At 43.5% G+C, this 21,224-nt stretch overlaps 1 protein-coding gene, 1 non-coding gene and 2 pseudogenes across 2 annotated transcripts; 2 read left to right on the top strand and 2 right to left on the bottom strand.

Annotated features, from left to right (window-relative positions):
* Positions 1-444: 444 nt before the first annotated feature.
* On the bottom strand, positions 445-768 carry LOC131250709 (uncharacterized mitochondrial protein AtMg00860-like). Its single transcript, XM_058250988.1, has one exon. The coding sequence runs from the start codon at positions 766-768 to the stop codon at positions 445-447; it is 324 nt and encodes a 107-aa protein (XP_058106971.1).
* Positions 769-3,671: 2,903 nt separating this feature from the next.
* Positions 3,672-8,976, bottom strand: LOC131250708 (probable NOT transcription complex subunit VIP2; annotated as a pseudogene).
* On the top strand, positions 8,850-8,927 carry LOC131252450 (small nucleolar RNA snoR35). The gene has a single exon (XR_009174470.1). It is a non-coding gene; the product is annotated as a small nucleolar RNA snoR35 (small nucleolar RNA).
* A 482-nt stretch (positions 8,977-9,458) lies between the features above and the next one.
* Positions 9,459-14,197, top strand: LOC131250707 (transcription elongation factor SPT6 homolog; annotated as a pseudogene).
* The last annotated feature ends 7,027 nt before the right edge of the window (positions 14,198-21,224 follow it).

Genomic DNA, 21,224 nt, shown 5'->3' with positions numbered 1-21,224 from the left:
TTTCAACACCTCATCGCCTTCCTGTGCATCATTGATTTTACTAATAATTAGCAGTTAGACATGAACGTGGGCTATGACCTTGTACGGCTCCTCCACGGTTAACTTCATGTCGAAGTCCCGTACAAATTCTACCATGTCCCATTCTCTCACCATCAACAGGGCTGCAAATTCAAGTGTTCTCTTGCAGCTCAAGGCGTCTGCCACCAGATTGACCTTGCTAAGGTGATATGAGACTTCAAATTTGAAGTCCTTCAACATCTCCATCCAATGACACTGTCTCATGTTCAGATCCTTTTGAGTGAAGATGTATTTGAGTCTCTTATGATCATAGAAGAGCTCGAACTCTTCACCATAGAGATAGTGTCTCCATATCTTCAAGGCAAATACCACCGCTGCTAGTTCGAGGTCATGTATGGGATAGTTCTCCTCATGCTTCCTTAGTTGTCAAGATGCGTAAGTAATTGCTTTGTCCTTCTGCATGAGTACGTAACCCAAGCCCGCACAGGAGGCGTCAGTATAGACGGTGTACTTGACCCCCTGCTCAAGTAATACGAGTACAGGTATTGACATCAGTTTATCTTTCAACTCTTGGAAGGTCGCCTCCACCTTCTCATTCCATACAAACTTGAGGTCCTTCCGTGTAAACTGGGATAGCGGCCGGGTTATTTTAGAAAAATCCTTAATGAACCTTCGGTAGTAGCCTGCGAGACCGAGGAAACTCCTCACTTCCGTAATTGACCTTGGTTGCTTCCAATCTTGTATGGTCATTACCTTGGCGAGATCAACAGATATGCCTTCCTTGGACACCACATGTCCCAAAAATTTGACCTCCTCCTTGTAGAAGTCGCATTTCCTAAATTATGCAAACAACCGATTTTTCTTAAGGGTTTCAAGGACCGCTCGTAAATGTTCTTCATGCTCTTCACGACTCCTTGAATACACGAGTATGTCATCTATGAATACGATGATGAATCTATATAAGAACGGCCTGAAGACTCTGTTCATGAGATACATGAATACCGCTGGAGCATTGGTGAGTCTAAACGGCATAACTAGGAACTCATAATGGTCAAAACATGTTCTAAAGGCCATTTTCTGTATATCTTCGTCCTTGCTCACAGCTAATTGTAGATCGATCTTTGAGAAGTATTGAGCACCCCTCAGCTGGTCGAACAAGTCGTCAATTCTGTGCAACGAGTATTTGTTTCGAACCGTCACTTAGTTCAATCTCCCGTAATCTACGCACAATCATAATGGGTCATCCTTCTTCTTCACAAATAGGACCGAGGCTTGCCATGGCGAGACGCTGGGTCAGATAAAGCCTGACTCTAACAAATTCTCGATTTAAGTCCTAAGTTCTTCCATCTCACATGAGGACATGCGGTAAGTCGGCAATGAAATGGGTGTGGCACCCGGAGTCAAATCGATCGTGAAGTCTATCTCACGTCGAGGAGGAAGTCCAGGTATAGCTTTAAACACATCCCAAAAATCTTAGCCCGTGGGGGTACATGTTATCGAGGGTCCATCATAACCCTCCTCCAATGAAGCATAACATAAAATTTTACGATCGTGGCTGACCTAGACTGGGAATATGTAGGAAGTGCCTTCACCATCGTATATCTTCACCGATAGAGTGTCACAGTTGATTTCCACCTTCATCACAGTCAACCAGTCCATGCCTAAGATGACGTTGTAATGGAAGATCTTGGTGACTATCAAGTCCACGAACACCACCTTGCATCCCAAGTCTATGGGACAATCATGACATATCTTTATTGCTTCTGAGTGAGTACCGGCGGCGGCAATGACTTTTACCCTAACGAAGGGGGTAGGGCATAGTCCTAGATGTTTGACGGTTGTATGTGATATGAGAGAAGCAGTGGACCCGGTGTCCACCAAAAGAAATATGGGAGTACCTTGTATGTGGGTCGTCACCTTGAAGGCCGTAGGAGTGGGGATGACTGCATCCTGGTCCTCAGCCGCTAAAGCATGGACTCGAGCTTGCTTTGGCAAGTTCAGTCGCTGCATAGGCCGTTGTGGTGGCCTAACTTGGGGTGTAGGAGGGCGACGGAATTGCTGTTCCGGTCCTACCGCCCTCAGAGGAGGAATTTGCATGGCTTGTTGTGGGGGCCTATTGATGCGTTGAGGGGGCATGAAGCCATGGTCCCTCATTCTTGAGAAACAAAAGGACTCCGAATGACCAACCCTCTTGCAGTACTCACACATACATTTAGGTCATGTGGACGGGGTCGGGGTGATGGCAAGCCTATGCGGGGAGTTCGGGCGCGGCCTTTTCTCAACAAAAGATGAGGACGGTCCCTCCATCCTGCTTCGTGGGCCCAGCTGTGAACGGGTCTGTGAGACTCTCTCATCATCTTGTTCCGTCGTATCAACATCTCTATCAGTTCAGCATAAGTTCTGATATTTGCACAACACATCTTCGAGCAAATGCTGCTCCTCAGGCCCTCAGTGAATCGTTGCATCTTGGTCGCCTCTTCTGCAATTATTTGGGAAGCGTAGCATGACAATTCAGTGAAGTGGTTCTCATATTGCTCTACAGACATCCCTCCATGTTGGAGGAGCAAGAATTCATTATCCCTCTCATGCCGATATGTCTGTGGGAGGTACTTCTTGTTGAAGCGGGCCTCAAAGGCTTCCCATGTCCATATGTGGTTCTTAAGAATGACCCTAAGAACACTTTTCCACCATAAGTCAACCTCCTTCTCAAAGAGGTAATAGAGGAGTTCAACACTCTCCACTTCGGAACAATGGAGAGGTCGAAGCAACTTGGTGACTCGGTTGAGCCAGTACTCGGCATCCTCTGGGCGGTGCGTGCTGGTGAAGGTAGGCGGCTTAAACCTCTAAACCGCTCGAATAGGTTACTTGTGTTAGTTGCGGGCGCAGTCATTCCGGGTGGTTCTGGTTGTGGCACCCCCATGTTGTGGGCCATGGTTTCCATCATAGTGGCCAACATCTGTTGTTGTTGTTGCATAAGAAGCAACATTTGACCCATTTGGTCCATAGCTGGTGTTGTGGGAGGTGCGGATGCCATGGCTTGTGTTGGCGGCACATCCGGGACCGCTTCATGGGTATTACTCCCCGTGTTATGGTAACCGGTCGTCCCTTGGTGGCTTGGTTGATTGTCGGGAATCTGGTCCCTCTCGACGAGGCCGCCGTGAGGTAGGCGAACAAAACGAGCATCACCCCTAAAGTGCATTTCCTGGAAAGACGTTCCTTAGAGTGTTAATCACTAGAGCATCGCGTGCACAATGCATATAAAACCCATAGGTTAATGTCATGAGTGCAACAATTATACAAAAAAGGCATTTACAAGCACGAAGAAAACTTCAAGACAATCCATGCGTTCATATTAAATCCAAAATGCCATTGCATGCTAGTGACATTCTACGACATGGGTTACAAGTGTTGCTAGATACTACAAACTTAAGGAAAATACAACCTAATCGAGCAAAAGTTCAAACTATCTTCCATACATGTGAGTAGCCCTAACTAACTCAAACAAACTACTATCTATTAGTAAGATCAAGCTACTACTCTTCTGGGTCAGACGAGGACGGGGGTGCTTCCTCTCCCTTGCTGCAGCAGATCAGGGTCTTTATGACTTGATATATCTTCTTATTCCACTTCTCCTTCTCTGCCTGGTGCCTTGCTTAGGTCTCCTCCATCTTACTCAATCTAGCGTCGAGCGCATCCAACTTAGTCATTCTGGCATCGAGCGTATCCAAGCGCTCCCGTATATCTGGAGTGGCGAGTGGCTCCCCGCCAACTTCTTCGATTTCCTCAGCTTCTTCTGCCTCTTCAACTTCATCCTCATCACTTCCATCGTCTTTGTCTTCCTCTTTGTCGGCATCCCCAAACTGCTCAATGTGGGCTTGTCGCTACTTCGGACCTATTCCCATATTATTCAACATATCATTGCCCAAAATCTGTGTTGGTATAAAATTTCCATCTGATCCGCCCACACCGTATTGTTAAGCCAACCGACAGACCATGCGACCAAATGGAAGGCATACATTCTTTCGTGTTGCCCTTGCGGCCCTCACAATCTAGTGGAGTACTACGCTGGGGAGGCACACATCTGCTCCCTGTCTTACTTGATATAAAAACTCCACCATATAGTGGGAGCACTCGACGTGGTTCTTCAGCCTCGAGTACACATTCTGGGTGCAAATGAAGTAAAGTACTCGGTACTCTTGGGTCAAGTTGGACGAGTTCAAGCCGACCTCTCGCCTCTACTGGGCAACCCATCCACACAAAAAGCAGGTTCGTTCATCGCGGGCTTGACTCATATCCAAATTTCCCTCATCAATCTGTACCTCCCCTAGTGGCACTCTAAGTACGTCAGAAATATGCTCCACCCCGAAGTGGAACCTCTTACTACCCACTATAACATCAAAGCCCAATGACTTAAATTAAGGGTTTCTGATTCACGTGTAGAAAGCCCTGGCTTGTCCTTCATCTGCTTAGGAACCACCATAGAATATGGGACCCCATTCCTTTTCCATTAGCCGACCGAGCAGGGCGTAATTATCGAACAAATGCTTCTCTACGGAGGCTTCGAAGGTGACTTTGCGTTTGCAAAAATTTCCTACATCTTCAACGGACGGTTGAGAAGCTTAAATCGCGAGAGCCCTTTGAGAATCGTTTCTTCGCTTGGATCGGACCTCCGAGCTCAACTTCCCCCTTGGATCGGCCTTCTGCTTACTACGTCTTTCTCAGCTCGGTCCTGGCTCGGCGAGAGTCTGTCTCTTCTTCCCCATGAGGGAAAAAAATCACTGAAATGGAGAAGATAGAGGAAAGTTCCTGGGGATGGTTTTGAGAATGGATCTAGGAATGGATTTGGGGAGTATATTTTTTTTTGGAAATGATTTGGGAATGTATTGGAGAAAGAGTGGTTAAGAATAGGTTTGGGAAAAATGGATTGGAAGTGGTTGTTGGATTTTTGTGAATGGGTTTTGAGGTGGGTTTTGGGAGTGAATGAGGGATTGGAATGGAATTTGGTGAAGGAGAAGAAGATTGGTTTGAAGAAATGAGATTTGGGAATAGAGTTTGGTGTTGGGTTTTACAAGTGGTTTTATAGATGAAGATTGGGGAGGGTTTGGGAAAGGATTTGAGAATGGGATTGGGAAATGTGGGTTGGATATGAAGAAGAAAGGATGGGCTTTAGGTACGAGTTGGTTTTGGAGAAGAAGAAGAGAAATGTGTGGAAGTTGGATGCTCTTAGATAGGTTTCTTGAAAATGGATTTGAGACTTGGAGAGGGAGAGGGCTTTCCTTAGGATTTAGGAGTAATGGAGTGTCTTGTAGGGTGAGAAATGGGGTGTTTGGGTCTTTAAAATGCAATAGAGAGGGCCCCCACTCGTGTGTACATTGAAAGGAGAGGGGAAACCCATCATTGGAGGCCGGGTGGGGCCACGTGGGTGGGCCAGTGTGGACGGGCGGGCCGTGAGGGCGGGGTTCCACTGACCCTCTGTACTCCAGGCGGGGCCCTCTTCTTTTATGATTTCCCAGGCGCTGGTAAGGCCCCCGGGATGTACCATATATGATTTTGGGGTAGGAGAAGCTGGTCTACACAATGAGCCTATCTATTTCATAAAATTTCTGTCAGTTAGTGGTTAAAACCCAATTCTTCTATAGTCTCACTATTTTTGGTGAATTTTCATTCATCCCTAAGTCTTTATCCCTGAATGGGTCGGAACTAATCAAGTTCGGCTCAATATTAGCTCATTTGGTCTAGAATGATGGTTTTGACCATCTAATCATTCAGCCTCTGACTTGTTTTTATCAGTGAGTTGATGTCTCACCCCAAACTCGGAAACCGGGCTCACAAAATTCCAGATCACCGAATTCAGTGCCAACAGCCTCTGTAGAACCCCATTCTCTGCTCCCCGCGCCCATTCGCCAGGTTCCGATTCTGGGATGCTACGAGGAGGATTTTCAACATCAGTTTGATTCGTAATAAGCATAACCAAAGGCATAACCCACAAACAACAACCAAAAACTCCAACACATTTCACTACCAAAAAAATGGGCAAAGGATACAGACCACGTTAGTTTTCTGCTACAGACATAAACCTTAGCTGTAGTTGCTACGCTTTTAATCTGTAGCTAAAAAGTTGACACACCATTAATAATTAATGGTGTTGTAAGGGGTTCTATGAGTCCTAGAAAAAACTATATGTTCTATCTAAGCCATATATATATTTGGAAATATTATGTTAGAGGATGAAAAAAAAATCAGCTAGATCAAAGGCTCAGGTGGACCACACGGTTGGAAACATAGATATTAAATTATAGTCGCTTCTTATGGTGTGGTCCACTTGGGCCTTTAATATACCTGAAATTTGGTATCATAAGTTATAATAATTTATTAAAATTATTCATCAGAATGGATAGACCAAATATATCATGGTGGGCCCCACGGAGCCCTTGTCCGGACCGTCTGTGAGAAGACGCCCAAAATTTGGGCGCTTGCTCAAAACAGAGCCGTGCCCAACAATGGGTATGTCACTCTCTCTCTCTCTCTCTCTCTTTGTTCCCTAATCAGAGCGTTCTTAAAGCTCCTTTCCCTAATCCTCTCTCTCCCTCCCGATCTCTGCTCCATCTCTCTCATTCTCCTCCCTCTCTTCCAATGCATCAGCCGTGAAGAACACAGGTCGTGAACGCCCTCCTCTCTCTCTCTCTCTCTCTCTCTCTTTGTTCCCTAATCAGAGCGTTCTTAAAGCTCCTTTCCCTAATCCTCTCTCTCCCTCCCGATCTCTGCTCCATCTCTCTCATTCTCCTCCCTCTCTTCCAATGCATCAGCCGTGAAGAACACAGGTCGTGAACGCCCTCCTCTCTCTCTCTCTCTCTCTCTCTCTCTGTTCCCTAATCAGAGCGTTCTTAAAGCTCCTTTCCCTAATCCTCTCTCTCCCTCCCGATCTCTGCTCCATCTCTCTCATTCTCCTCCCTCTCTTCCAATGCATCAGCCGTGAAGAACACAGGTCGTGAACGCCCTCCTCTCTCTCTCTCTCTCTCTCTCTCTTTGTTCCCTAATCAGAGCGTTCTCAAAGCTCCTTTCCCTAATCCTCTCTCTCCCTCCCGATCTCTGCTCCATCTCTCTCATTCTCCTCCCTCTCTTCCAATGCATCAGCCGTGAAGAACACAGGCCGTGAACGCCCTCCTCTCTCTCTCTCTCTCTCTCTCTCTCTCTCTCTCTCTCTCTCTCTCTCTCTCTCTCTCTCCATTGCAGCAGCCGTGAAGCTCCTCTCCATAGGTTTGATATCTTCTTCTATTTATATCTCTTTTCCTGTCTTTCAGATATGATATGTGCTAACTGTTTGATGAAATGGCATGCTATCTGTTTATTGAAATAGCTGGATGAGATTTTTCTTTGTTAATCTTCTATAATTTTAGATACATTCTAGTGGGCAAATTAATGAGTAGGGTTGTTGTGTAAAGTGGATGTAGAGAAATACGTTGACTGGGACTTATTGCTTTATTTGATGCGAAAGACAGGATCAAGGAATGCATATCCATGCATCCTTCTCTATCATGGCTAACGCATTTCCCTCGGGCTTCTTCTCTAGCTCTAGAGGTCTCTGGCAAATTATGGTTACATGCATAGCTGCTCTTACAAGTTTTCCATGTCATAAGACATAAAATAGAAAATTTATTACATTGATCAAATAAGATACTAGAGACAAATCCTTTGACTGCCCCTAGAACGCTGACACTTTTACATAGAAAAGAAAATTGGGTTTCAACAAGGTCCTAAAAGCCATGTCAATAAAACGCATGAACTCTTCCCTATAAATGCTTCATGATAAATGATAATGCAGCATTTTTCCCCTTCTACAGACAACTAGAACTGACTTGGATGTGCTGAGTTGGCTAAGAAATGTACAAGATGAATCGCTAACTGCTCTATTTCAGAAGATATCCATATTGCAAAGACCAAAGAGAGCCACTAAGAAATGCAATTTGACAAAATTAACTGCAATTGTATTTTTATTTTGTAAACACCTAATGAGATGTTTCTCTCATAAAATTAAAGCCACCACCTTGTTGAAGCACACCACTCATCGGTCTGTTGGGTCCTTGTACACTGAGACCTGCCGATCCACTGTTAGCAGTTAAATTTACATGTAATGCAAGACCAGACACAGTTAATCCTCCAACAGAGCATATGCTCCTTCCAATGTTGCCCCCACCAACCATGTTCCCCATGGAGCTTGTAATTCGAGGACCTGCATTTCCCAAAATTGGAGATACTCCCAATCCAGGAACAACACTCCAGTTACCAATAGCAGCTGAGGTTGGGGGAATCCCAGGAATAGAATCGCCAATTCCGTTCATGCTACTACTATATGCAGGGCTTCCTACAACACTTATACCACCTCTGTTTGGGACCCCTGAATATCCGTGAGAACTTCCATGAGAGATATGCATGTCAAAAGGAAGATATGCATAAATCAAGCATTTGCAGATTATAAAACCCAACAAAGAAAAGAAGCTGAAAAATGACAAATTGAGTTGCCACTATAGATGAATTTATCATATGCTATATATAACATGCAAAATTATAGAGGCACCTGAGAAAGAGCCACAGGCAGATTGTTTGACGCAAATCGTCCACTAGAAAGGCTTCCTGAGGTTGTTGTACCCCACTTGAAGGGACACCACCCATTGCTGAGTTTCGTGATGTGAGGGAGCTAGGCATGTTTGAGACATTGAAGCTTCCATGAATGTTACGAAGCGGTTCCTAACAACAATCATTACATTCACCCATGATACTCCCATACACCAATGAGTAAAGTAAAGTGGAAAATTCCAGCACAATCTATCCACTTGAATGATGAAAAACGGGTGCTGTTGCAGATTGAGCAGAAAACGACGTTGCATAAGGTCGGCCTGTGGAGTCTGGAAGATTTGAAGTTGATCCAAGGAGGGTTGACTGTAACCAGAAGTTCGATAAAATTTACAAGAACGAAAAACAATTGCAGCATAAAGATGTGTTTAGACATCCTAATCATTAGTGTTTGTAATAAATGACACTATGATATGTTTTTGAGGTGGGGCATCCTCCCTCATTGTTCCCTGTGTTGTGGCTCACCTGTGTTTGTGTTTGGCCTGATTTTTTATTTTTATTTTTTGAAAATCAGTTTCTTTGTATTGAAATCCATAAGTGAAACACAAGAAAGTGAATGGACCATGACCAAATATATTTGGGTTTGGAAGATCCTAGCCTCCAATCAAAGTCTAATTCTAATAGGAAGATTTGAAGACATGGTATATTCTTTGTAGGGCTGAAAAGATGGACCACTGATAGTTACATTATACCATATTGACATTTTATAAAATGCTTTTTTTTTTTTTTTGGGAAACATTGACATCCAAATAACATTAGGAGGTCATTTGGATTGGGGACATACAGATAATTTAGGCATTTCAATAACCATGCATTGCAAGTTGCTGAGAATTATCCTTATAATGTTTGGTTTGTCCCAACCCTCAATATGGGTAATCCATCAAACGGGTCCATCCTTGATTGCTCCTCTCTCTCAAGCATAGAAGAAGAGAGCACCTGGATATATAACCAGCTTACTGTCTCTGATAGTTCCCCATTTTTTGGCAACTTCTTGTGGATGAAATTGACAAGGAAGACATTGGAAATGTATTAGGGATACTACATGTCCAGAAGTTTGATGTAAGGCTTCATTGTTTTACATTTCGGAAGATTCTTGACATTAACATATGGTTTGAGAGTGATATTGGCCATTTTGAATCCAATATTGTAGATTCCTTTTATTGCTACTTATCGGAAGGAGCTCTGCCTTCGCCTACTGAAAGACCCTGAGCAAGATTTGGCAGATGGTGAAGATAGAGCCGAGAGAACGCCTAAGTTGAAGTGGCACAAGGTAATTCTCTTGCTCATGCATAGAGTGTGACTATTGCATTATGAGCTCATGGAGTGCTGAAGAGATAACTGCTACTTCTTTCCTTTTCCAGAAACTTTGGGCTATCCAGAACCTTGATAAAAAGTGGTTGCTACTTCAAAAGCGGAAGAATGCTCTTTAGTTGTACTATAATAAGTGCTTTCAGGAAGAAGCTCGAAGGATTGACGATGAGACGAGGCTTGCATTGAATCAGCAGCTTTTCAACTCTATGCTTGAGTCTCTTAAGGTTGTTGAATCCGAAAGAGAGGTTGATGATGTTGATGCAAAATTTAATTTGCATTTCCCTCCAAGTGAAGTGGAAGTGGAAGAAGGGCAATTTAAGAGGCCAAAATGAAAATCTCTATATAGTATTTGCAGTAAGGCTGGTCTATGGGAGGTAGCAAACAAGTTCAAGTTTAGTTCAGAACAATTTGGGTTGCTCCCAAACCTGGAAAAGATGGTATGTATATTCTTATCATAACCTTGCATTGGCATTGAACATAAAGTGTAACCATGCCCCACTTCACTTGATTCCAGCGGGTGGATGATTTGAAGATGCCAAGGAAACTCCTGATGAAATAGCTGCGAACTTTACTTGCACGATGTTTGAGACTCCTCAAGATGTGCTCAAAGGTGCCAGGCACATGGTATGAATTCTACTTTATTGTTGCCCTGAATTTTAAAAGGTGTCAGGCACATGGTATGAATTCTACTTTATTGTTGCCCTGAATTTTAAGTTTCAATATCCGTGTGGAATTTACAGCATAATGTGCTTGGTGTTCACTCCCCAAGTATAGGGTTGTGATGTAGTAATAAACTCGGTGAGACCGAGGTCGAATCCCAAAGGACTGATACCTGTACGTAATCTGAAACTAAATAGAACTAAAACTAGACAAAGATGAAATCTAAATCGAGTGTAAGTTGAGGAGTAATGATGAAATAATTATCTAAAACTTAAGGAATTCAGGGAAAGAAAACTAGGGATTTAGAGGATCCACTTGTAGAGATCAGGGAGATCTTATACCTGCATCAGAAACTCAACTGGACTTAGAGTCCATCTTCATCCAGTTGAAGGGTGTAACCATGAAAATTAGACTAAACTTCCTTTGATATAGTTTGTTTTTTTTTGATAAAGATGAAAGTTATATGAATTAGAATGGATTCCATCACCAAACCATGCCCAGGAGACAAAGTAAACAACAGAATTAAACTAATTACCAACCCAACAGCATGATATGAAGGTTAGGAAGGGTACCGACATCCAACCATGCCTAGGAGACGATGGCGAACAATAGGGCTTCCTGACGTCATAATCAAAATAAGAAAAAAGAAATACTCAAAGCCATCACAGACCCATTGTAATTTCAGTCACAACAGACCATTAAAAACTAAAAATATTCCCATGATAAAATTAAAGCAAAATCCATTCAATCTAAATAAAAGGCACACGCATAGATTCTCCCATCACGTTACAAGCTTCACCTCTTAGCCCTAGCTAAGAGGTTTAGCCTAGCATGGTCATGCTAAAACCAAGGAAAAACATAAAAATAAAAAATAAAAACAAACTTTGCTGTCTCTCTCTTATACGTGCACGCCAACTTCTCGGTTGTGGAATCCTCCAAAGAATTGCCTCCCTTCTCTCTCTCTCTCTCTATTCTCTTGCTTATATGGTTTCTGGAGGTCGGCTGGGAACGTGGAGACTTCATGCAGAAGTCTTGGTTGCTACGTGGCAAGAAATGGACAGCTGTTTACGCAACTGCAGCATCCACAACATCTTATGCAGCAGAAAAGCGATCTAGAAAACTCCTCTTTCCTTGCTTTCTTTCCAAAACATTAACGCCCCCTGGGACATTTTGGGATGGCCTATTTGATGGACGGTCCAGATCAGCCGTCTGATCATCACCGAGCACACAACACAGCCCGCAAAAATCGGGATGCGTCCGGATGCGAAACAGGGATGCGAATCTCTTTCGCTATGACATTGGTGAGGCCCATTTCCTAGTGTTTCTCGCAGGATCCAATCCGTTCATTGGACTGTGCACGAAAATACATTCAGAAATGACGAGGTACGGCTTGAATTTGGTCTGGCCCATCGGGATTTCTACTCTACCATCCATCCTCCGTTTGGATGATATAATCTCGCGATTACTTGCATGGGACCAAAGATCCACGTGGTTATGGTCATGGATATCCCCTGGAACAAATTATCAGTTTAGATTGATCATAAGGATCATGATGGTGGCCCACCAAGATCCTCTGTTCGGTCGCTGGCGGACAGCGTGCAAACAGCGGAGTCTTGCGCTGCGGTTGGTGAACCCATGATTGATTCCATTTGCGAAATCCAGTCCGTCCATTCGATTTCCCACGAAAAAATGGTCGGTCATGATCGATTTTGGATCAGCTTCGTCGAGACTCACGACGTTTTGCTTGGCGCCATCCAGTCCTGCGTCTATACCTCCATGTTCATGTAGCATCCGAGAAAAGCAGGAGGTGAATGAAGGTACGGTCGTTTTGACCTCGTGAATTTACTGAACAGTGTGGATCTTCAAAAAATGTGATGATGCTGGCCCACCTGAAGTCGCTTGCAAAGCTCTGTTGCGAATAGTAAAAACGTTGTTTCCTTTTTAAAGACGGACGTCGGGTCAGCGCCTGCTGACCGACTTCGTCTGTTCGATGCACGGCGAGTGCACGGTTCCTCTGCACTCCACTCACGTAAAATGGACCCGACCTTGATGTATATGCAAAATCCAATCCATCCATCCACTTTTTCACCTCATGTACACTGTTGAAACCAAAATTGAAGCGCATCTAGATATCAGGTGGGCCCCAAATCTCTGTTTTATGGGATGATCTGTCCATTGGGTTACTTCCACAGAGATAGAATAGTTGAAATTCGACTTGTACGGTTAATTTATGGTCCTCAGGCCATGTATAAATTTTCGAGCCGATCAGATGGTGGGAACCTTGTGATCTTGCATTCTGGACATTTTTCAGGCCTGTTTGAAGTGAGTGGCTGGAATTTCTCTGATCTCTGGTGTGTAAATCCTCGATCTTGGTCCCATGGAGTCCCGTCCAATGCCTTGGTGATGCCAGAGTGTCAAATCTATGCTTTTAGCATCCTTTCCAGTTTAAGCTTGTAGTTGCATCTTGCATCATAAACACGATTACAACAGGTCGTTAAACAGTATTGTGTTCATAAATCCAGGCAATAACTGGGGTCTGATATGCAATATTTGACCCTCAACACTTGGCATTTTTAGCATTTTCATCTTCTTTTTTTTGCATGCTCCAGGCGGTAGTAGAGATCAGCTGTGAGCCATCTGTCAAGAAACATGTTCGCAGTATATTCATGGAGAAAGTTGTGGTCTCAACTAGTCCTACACCTGATGGGAAAGTTGTAATAGATTATTTTCATCAGTTTGCAACTGTCAAGTGGTTAGATGAGAAGCCATTCTATCAATTCAAAGATGCACAGTGGCTTCTTATCTAAAAAGCGGAAGAAGAGAAACTCCTTCAGGTTACCATAAAATTGCCAAAAAATATTCGAACTAAGTTAATAAGTGATTCAAATGATTATTACATCAGTGATGGAGTTAATAAGTCTGCTCAGCTTTAGAACGAGCAGCGGAAGTTGATATTGAAGGATGCTTTCTTTAGTTTTCTTCTTCCTTCAATGGAAAAGGAAGCCCGTCCCTCTTGACTGCAAGAGCCAAGAACTGGCTGCTTGTGGAATATGGAAAACAGTTGTGGAATAAAGTATCTGTTGCGCCATATCAGCGAAAGGACACTGATGCTGGCTCTGAGGATGATGCTGCACCAAGGGTCATGGCCTGTTGTTGGGGCCCTGGAAAGCCAGCAACTACTTTTGTGATGTTGGATTCATCTGGAGAAATGCTGGATGTGTTGTATACAGGGTCCCTCAGTCTTCACTCTCCAAGTGCTAATGAGCAGCAGCGCAAGAAAAATGACCAACAACATCTATTGAAGTTTATGACAGACCACCAGCCACATGTTGTCATTTTGGGAGCAGTGAATTTGAATTGTAAACTTCTGAAGGATGACATCTATGAGGTATGCAGTCCAAAATCCTGATTTCTGCTGAATTTATCTAAAGTGATGATGATGACTGACTTGGCTTTATTACTAATGTGCGCACACTCACTCGATCTGTCTCTGTGCATCTGCACACGTCTAAAATCATTAAAGACAAGTTCTAACATATATTATATGAAAGGCTTTTATCTTTATTTGGAACCATGGTTTTTGTTAATCCACCTAGTTGTGTGCAAGGCCCATCGTGGTTTTTGTATAACATCTAACCTGCCTAGCAAGCTAGTCCCACCCATGAAAATGGGATGTTCCAAAATCTGGTCGATCTAACAACTAGGTAGGTCATGATACTATGAAAAATAATAAAGAACCACCTAAAAACTTCCATATATATTCATATTGGGTCGTATCAACTTTGATTTTTGAGGCAAGTCATTTTCATTGCAGGATTGAGATGGCATACAAACATCACAATTGAGTCACAGCATTTTTCAATTATGTTTATTATATATTGAAAAACCATGCTTTTACTGACCTAAATCTGGTTGTAGACTCAAACATGAGCCTCCAACCTGATATTCTAGACCCCTCCAAAACCCATTCCAATTCCTATTGGTGTATGAAACCAGCAGCAAAGGACCCAAGGGCACGTAATCAAATAATATTCAGATGGGCACTTCATATTGGGTCCCAATCATGGTTGGAAAATGATTTTTAGCACATAGTATCAGGATCAAGAACCACACCGGTTAGAGACATGGGTTGGTACAAGTTGAGGAGTATAAAAGTGCCAGGGGTAAGCCCAAAAGGCCGTGGATGGATATAATCTTCCACTTTGCCATATAGTCTGTCTTGCCATTTATAAGTTGGTATGTTTGCACACAGCTACAATGCTATGGGATGAGGTTGAAGCTTCTAACATTCATCTGTGTTTTTGTCCAGTTTCCATGTTCTAGGAACATAAGGGTTTTTTTATGACTGTTTGATAATGGTGATTTCGGTATATGACAATGCAGCAACAAAACAAAACAATCCTTTGTTAAGGATTTAGTAAGCAACAAAATATGCATTTTATTTATTTATTTATATATTTATATATATATTTTTAACGTTGTGTTCACGTATCGATTTTTCACATCAGTGAAGACCAATATACCATACATTTCTTATAGGTTGATATTTTAAACCCTGAAACCAAACTGCATGTTTTTCAATTGGAACTGGAATCAATCCTAATTTCAATTTTGGGGGATTGTTTTGGACCTTAACCAAACTCATTTCCATTCATGTATTGGTTACTGCACATCAAGTTAATATCAGTTGGAAAGAGCAAACTCCTAGGCTTGCAAAATAATGATGGAGATTATACATTCATGATATGGTTACGATGCAACATCTGCATGAGTTGTACTTTTTTTTTTTTTTTGGTTTCATGATTTTTTATTATTATAGGTTTTTAGGTTTCTTGATCACCATCTATGACCCATATCTTTCTTTCACAGATTGTTGATGTCGGAGAAACTCTTACGCTATTTATGGAACTTCAAATCCTAGGGGACAGAGCTTTAAGGAAGCTGGCCTTTTCACATGTCGTGCACAGTATTCGGCGTATGAACCAGAGACATATAAATGAAGCTAAGAATCGCGCACTTCAGAATATCTTATTTGCAATGCTACAGGTTGGCTTGTTAGATTCACTTCTCCTTTTATGTCTTAACTTGACATGTTGCCATACATATATGTATCTTTTTGTGCTCATCTTTTCAGTCTTACTGTTGCTTTGTCCTTCAAATAAAATTAGTCGTACCAAGGCCATGCGATGCAAGGCATGAATGATGTCGGCCATGCGATGCGAGATGCAACTCAAGCATACAAATCCTCATCTAAGTCCACGTATTAGTACAGCTCAGCTCTGGAATATAACCGGGGTCTAGTACACTCCAAGCCAGATTGCCGCCCCATCGCGCACAATAAGGTGAGTGGAAAAGACCTCACTATCCGCCTGCCAATATCGGACTCGGCTCGTCGATAGCGGACCCATTCCTCGAGCTGGTCAAACTCAGCCTAGCTTTGTCCCCTTCTCTCGGGTGGGTAAGGCCGCACCCCCTTCCAACCGACCACGACACAGTGGAAAGCGCGGTCATCTGGTAATCGGCACTCGGCGCTCCTGTACACACTTGGTCTAGACGTTGGAGCAACCTCTTGGTACTATAAAGGTTTAGTGACTTTCACCCAGGGATATCTGTAGCACCCCATGTAGAACAAGACTTCCGGTATCCAATCCTACCAACCATGATATGCCTGCGGCGGCTACAGCCCTGATGTCGCTAGGGTGTACAATAATCATATCACACAATGCGAATGCCTGAATCACACTATCCAGTCATGCAGCAATCCTGCGCGTATCGTGCGCTCATGTAGGACGACACCACCTATCCGAGAGCCCCTAAACAATCTGCCCAAAGGCATATGCTATGATCAGTGACTTCTCATATCAAGCATACATATGATGCACATGATCATGAATCATAGAACTATACCAAACATGTTATATGGGGATGAATTCTGTTCGTAATGAAGATGGGCCTAAACGGCCTACACATTACATATACGGGCCTATCAATGGGCCCTAGGGAGAGTCATAATGCGGATATTTAACCAACACTATACTTGCAATGTGGACGTCAAACCAACATTGCTCTCAAGGCATAGCCCGTCGTAAACATCATTACATAAACCATGTTGGGATCACACATTGCAATGGACCTTAGGTACATCCCATTGGGCCTTCAATACATCAAATGGGCCGTATCACATGGGCCTTATATTCATCAAATGGGCCGCATTAATGGACCTTACATTCATTAAATGGGCCGCATTAATGGGCCTTACCAACGAGCCTTAGGTACATTGCAATGGGCCATAACCTGTGGGCCTTAGAATACATCACAATGGGCCTAATCACATGGGCCTTATGTATATCAAATGGGCCACACCAATTAGGCCCCATGCACATCAAATGGGCCACACCCAATATAAGTGGTGGTGATGATTTCCACCATTAAACTTCCTAAGGCCCACCATGAAATATGTTTCCCATCCAACCCCTTTCATAATTTACACAATGGTAGATGAAGTGGGAACATTATCAACTTGATGGGAAACTGTTATGGCCCTTGAAAATTTTGAACGATGGCGTCATTGACCACTACTTTGAATGGTGGGGTCCACTTGGATTTTAGATCTGGCTCATTCCTTAACTCCCATCATAAAGTGAGCTTTTAAAATGGTTGGGTGGATGGGATGCAGCACATGCATCATGGTGGGTCCCACTGTCATTGGACAGTGTGAACAAAACACATACATCATGGGGCCCACCGTCCTTGGACGGTGTGCATAAAGCACATACATCACTATGGGATTCCACCATCCACCTAGACGTTGTGACTAAAACACATACATCAATGTGGGTCCCACGTGGGACCCACCATAACGTTTGCTTTCCATCCAACCTGCTGCTAAGGTCGCACGGACCTGGACGCAAAAAAAAAGCCCAGAAAAGGCTTTCAATGCTAGACGTCCAATCTCACTGTTTCCTACGGAATGGGTCACCTGAGCTCTAGATCAGGCTAATTTTTGGGGTGGGTCCACTTCAGGGAGTGGCCCACCCGATGAACGGTGTGGATATCAAAAATACATCGTGGTGGGGCCCATGGCAGGGGCTGTGTGTCCCTGCCTTCCCCTCGCCTGCCTACAGCGCAGGCGCTGCCTGCGCCTCTGGCAGCAGCAGCGGTTGCTGATTGTTCTTAAATTTATTTTTAATAAAAAAAGGAAAACTATTTTTCATGGTTTTTCACGCGTAGGGCCCGCATCGGATGAATCCAACCCGCCCATTGGTTCCCATATCTCAAGACAAGCCAAACAAGCCCAATATTCAATATCTTTTGGTGTATTAAAACATCAGGTGAATTTTTAATGGGAAAAACCACTGTTTGCTATGCTATGGCCCGCCAAACCATCAGATTGAGTCCAGTTTTCAGCTCAACGTCTAAAATGAGCTAGGGAATGGAATGGACCGTATAGATTAAAACCATACATCAAGATGGGGCCTATATGAGTGGGCTACCCCATGAGCTTGGAAACAAGCTAATATTTGTGTTTTACCAGAGACGTCTAGCGTCCAGGTTCTCACAGCACATGCATGGAGGTGGGCTTTGCTCAAGTGGGCCACCTCATAATGGATGGTGTGGGTACAACACATATAAGGTGGGCCCCACATCTAGATGTTTTGGATAAAATACATACCTCGTGGTGGGGTCCATCTGGGTGGGCTACACAACCACATTATCATCACATTAAAAAAAATAGAAAAGAGGGAGAGAGAGAGAGAGGGAAAGAGTGGGACACGCGTGTGATGGAGGGACCCCGACACTATGGGACCTCAGCTGCAATCAATCATACATCAAGTGGGTCCCATTATATGTGGACCCATTAATTCAAAAAAAATCCAACGGTGGAGATTCCTTCTCCACAAAAATAGAAGGTCTAGATGACCCATATCCAAGCTAGGAAGGTAAACATCATGATGGGGTCTATGGAGAATGGCCCCATCATGGAATGATATTGATAATCAAGGTGGGCCATCGACCACATCTTAGGATCCAAAGTGAGATCCATACCATTGATCGGTAGGCCTCACTTGGCCCATCTTAAAAAACGTGAAAACTATCCTATAAAAGCACCCACCGTTCGATCTTCTCGGTCCGTTGGAAAGCCAATCTCTTTATGTCTCACTTTAATGGTAGAAGATGAGGTTTGAATGGTTAGGATGATGGATTTGGGATGGGAAAGTGGGCACACAACTCACTCTTTTCTCTCTTGAAATGGCTTGGACGTGCACTCTCTTCCCTTGCTTGGAAAGTGTGTTGAGAAAATGAGAGAGAGAGAGAGAGAGAGTTGTAAGGAGAGGTGATGTGTGATAGAGTGATGAATGTGAGGTGATATGGTACTTGACATGTATGGGTGTGTAAGAGAGAGGATGAGAAAGAGTTGACTTTGGAGAGAGAAGGCATGCGTTGCTCGTGTACTTGACATGCGGTGATTAATTGATTGATGGAGTGATTGATGGAATTGATGGATGTGACATGTTGTAGAGATTCTTTTGGGATTCGTAACACGCGGTGTTTTTCTCGAACTGAACGCGGGTCCACATCTCCCTGCCAGGGTATCAGATCAGTATGCAAGACATGGCATTGGAACCATGACGATGGTGCGGTCGCAATGGTACAAGTCTTGGGTTGAGTGGACTCAGGTTAACGGCATACGTCTCAGGGTCACGCGCAAGTCCACGGAATGGTACAGTCTAGGATGCGGGTCTTCCAGCTGAGGTCCTGTAAGACTCCCGAGCCCATTCCCTAGTGTCACTACTCCCTCTCGCTACTCAATCCTAGCTCCTTGGAAATCTTACTCTCCGTCTAAAACTGTCGGTTCAAGGCCCGTGAGGGTTCCTAATATTCTAAGTCTCTGTCACGTTTCCTCTCAAGTCAGCAGACACGTTAATGAGTTCATGATCCACGACCCAATTAATTCCAAACCATTGCTTTGATACCAGCTTGTAACGCCCTGAAAATTGAGGGTCGTGCATACACTCGACTTCCAAGTTCCCGGGTATCACTTATATCCAATTTTTACTAATTTATGTTTAATCAGGGTAATGCGCAATATTGAATTACTTGAAACATGAATCACAATTCACAACTAGTCTACTGAAATGGGAATAAGTAAAGATATACAAGTCCAAAAATATAACAATGGGTCGCATAAGGCGTTGCCCAACAAAATTAAAAAAATAACGTGTCCAAAAAGAATGATGTGCTGAGTCCCCTACTCAGCAATCCAAATCCGTCTACTAGGCCGATGGAGAACCGCCCATCAGTTGGAAGTAAGATAGCCCGTCCTTCTCATCAAGACTCGCACCATTAGGCTCCTTGTACTCTGCGTCACCTGCGACTACTGGAGAGTCTGATAGGTGTTTTAAAACACCGTCATAGAGTGGGAGTGAGTGATCAACTATTAGTCTTAAGTTGTAATCAAACATCAATTATATTATGAATTTAATGAAAGGTAAACATTCATAAACAGCTAACTAATCTTGTTAATGCAGGTGCATGATAAATGTATGATGCATGCCCTTACAACAACACTCCCTCGAGCGACTCCATTTAACGATTGCGTATAACCACCCACCCTCATTGTGACCTCAACTGCCGAGTCACCAACCTAACTTGTGCGATGCGGTCATAATTATGTTAGCCGAGTTTTTAATTAAGTCCATTCAAACAGCAGATTGGGGAAACTAGTACACCCCGCGACATCAATGCCCTAAAATAGTTGCGAGGGCAAGACCCCCTAACGTGTGAGGCCAAAACCCCGTGATCCTTGATCCTGTCGGGTTCTCCATGCCCGACTTCAAGCACATAGAGAGTACTGAGCAGAGAGATTGCTCGCGGTTACTACGATGAGGCTCGTCACCCCGGCATACGCTGACAGCTCGGACATAGTGTCTCATTCCACCATGCCCGGCTCTCAAGTCAGTGGATCAGTTTCAATTGGTTATTAATGGTCTTCAATAGTTGAAGGGTGTTTCAGGTTCCATACAGGCATGAGCAGACAGGGTTAACAAACATGGTTGGTCAGTGAGTAGTCTAGACCGCATGAGTTCAGGCGAGTACGTGACAAACGACATCAGGTACAAGTGACCCATGTAGTCTAACTACTGTCGCCCATACACACCCGCCCAAATCCACGAGTTTAGCCTAAGGATAGTCCTACCAACGGGACCACCGTCTCTCACCTCAGATTCCTAACCAACCCAGGGGTTTGATGATATTCAATAACAGTTCAACAATCAGGATTTATCTACTAACACAAGCGATATCATGCATTCATATTTTCAAATATAAAAATTTAGATTTTTCTACAATGTAAATGCTAACAATATTATGAAATAAAGGTGCATGTGTGTTGTGTGGGTTGGTGAGGAAGCCAAGTATTTCATAGTACAAAAAAAATACACAAGGGTTAGTGCATCCAACATGTTATGAGGAAACACCATGCAAGAATCGAGTAAGGAATGTATAAGCAATCATCAAATGCATACCCAATCATGTTGAGAAACATCAAACATTCCATAATCTTTTCATATTGATTCGGGGAGGACCTAAAACATAAAGTCTTG

The sequence above is a fragment of the Magnolia sinica genome, chromosome 7 (assembly GCF_029962835.1).
Source record: "Magnolia sinica isolate HGM2019 chromosome 7, MsV1, whole genome shotgun sequence".
Taxonomy (NCBI): domain Eukaryota; kingdom Viridiplantae; phylum Streptophyta; class Magnoliopsida; order Magnoliales; family Magnoliaceae; genus Magnolia; species Magnolia sinica.
The sequence above is the reverse complement of the archived record's forward strand: the minus strand, read 5'-3'. Positions and strand labels throughout refer to the sequence as shown.

Coding starts and splice junctions, on each gene's coding strand:
- LOC131250709 (XM_058250988.1), bottom strand. CDS start 768: ATGACCATACAAGATTGGAAGCAACCAAGGTCAATTACGGAAGTGAGG.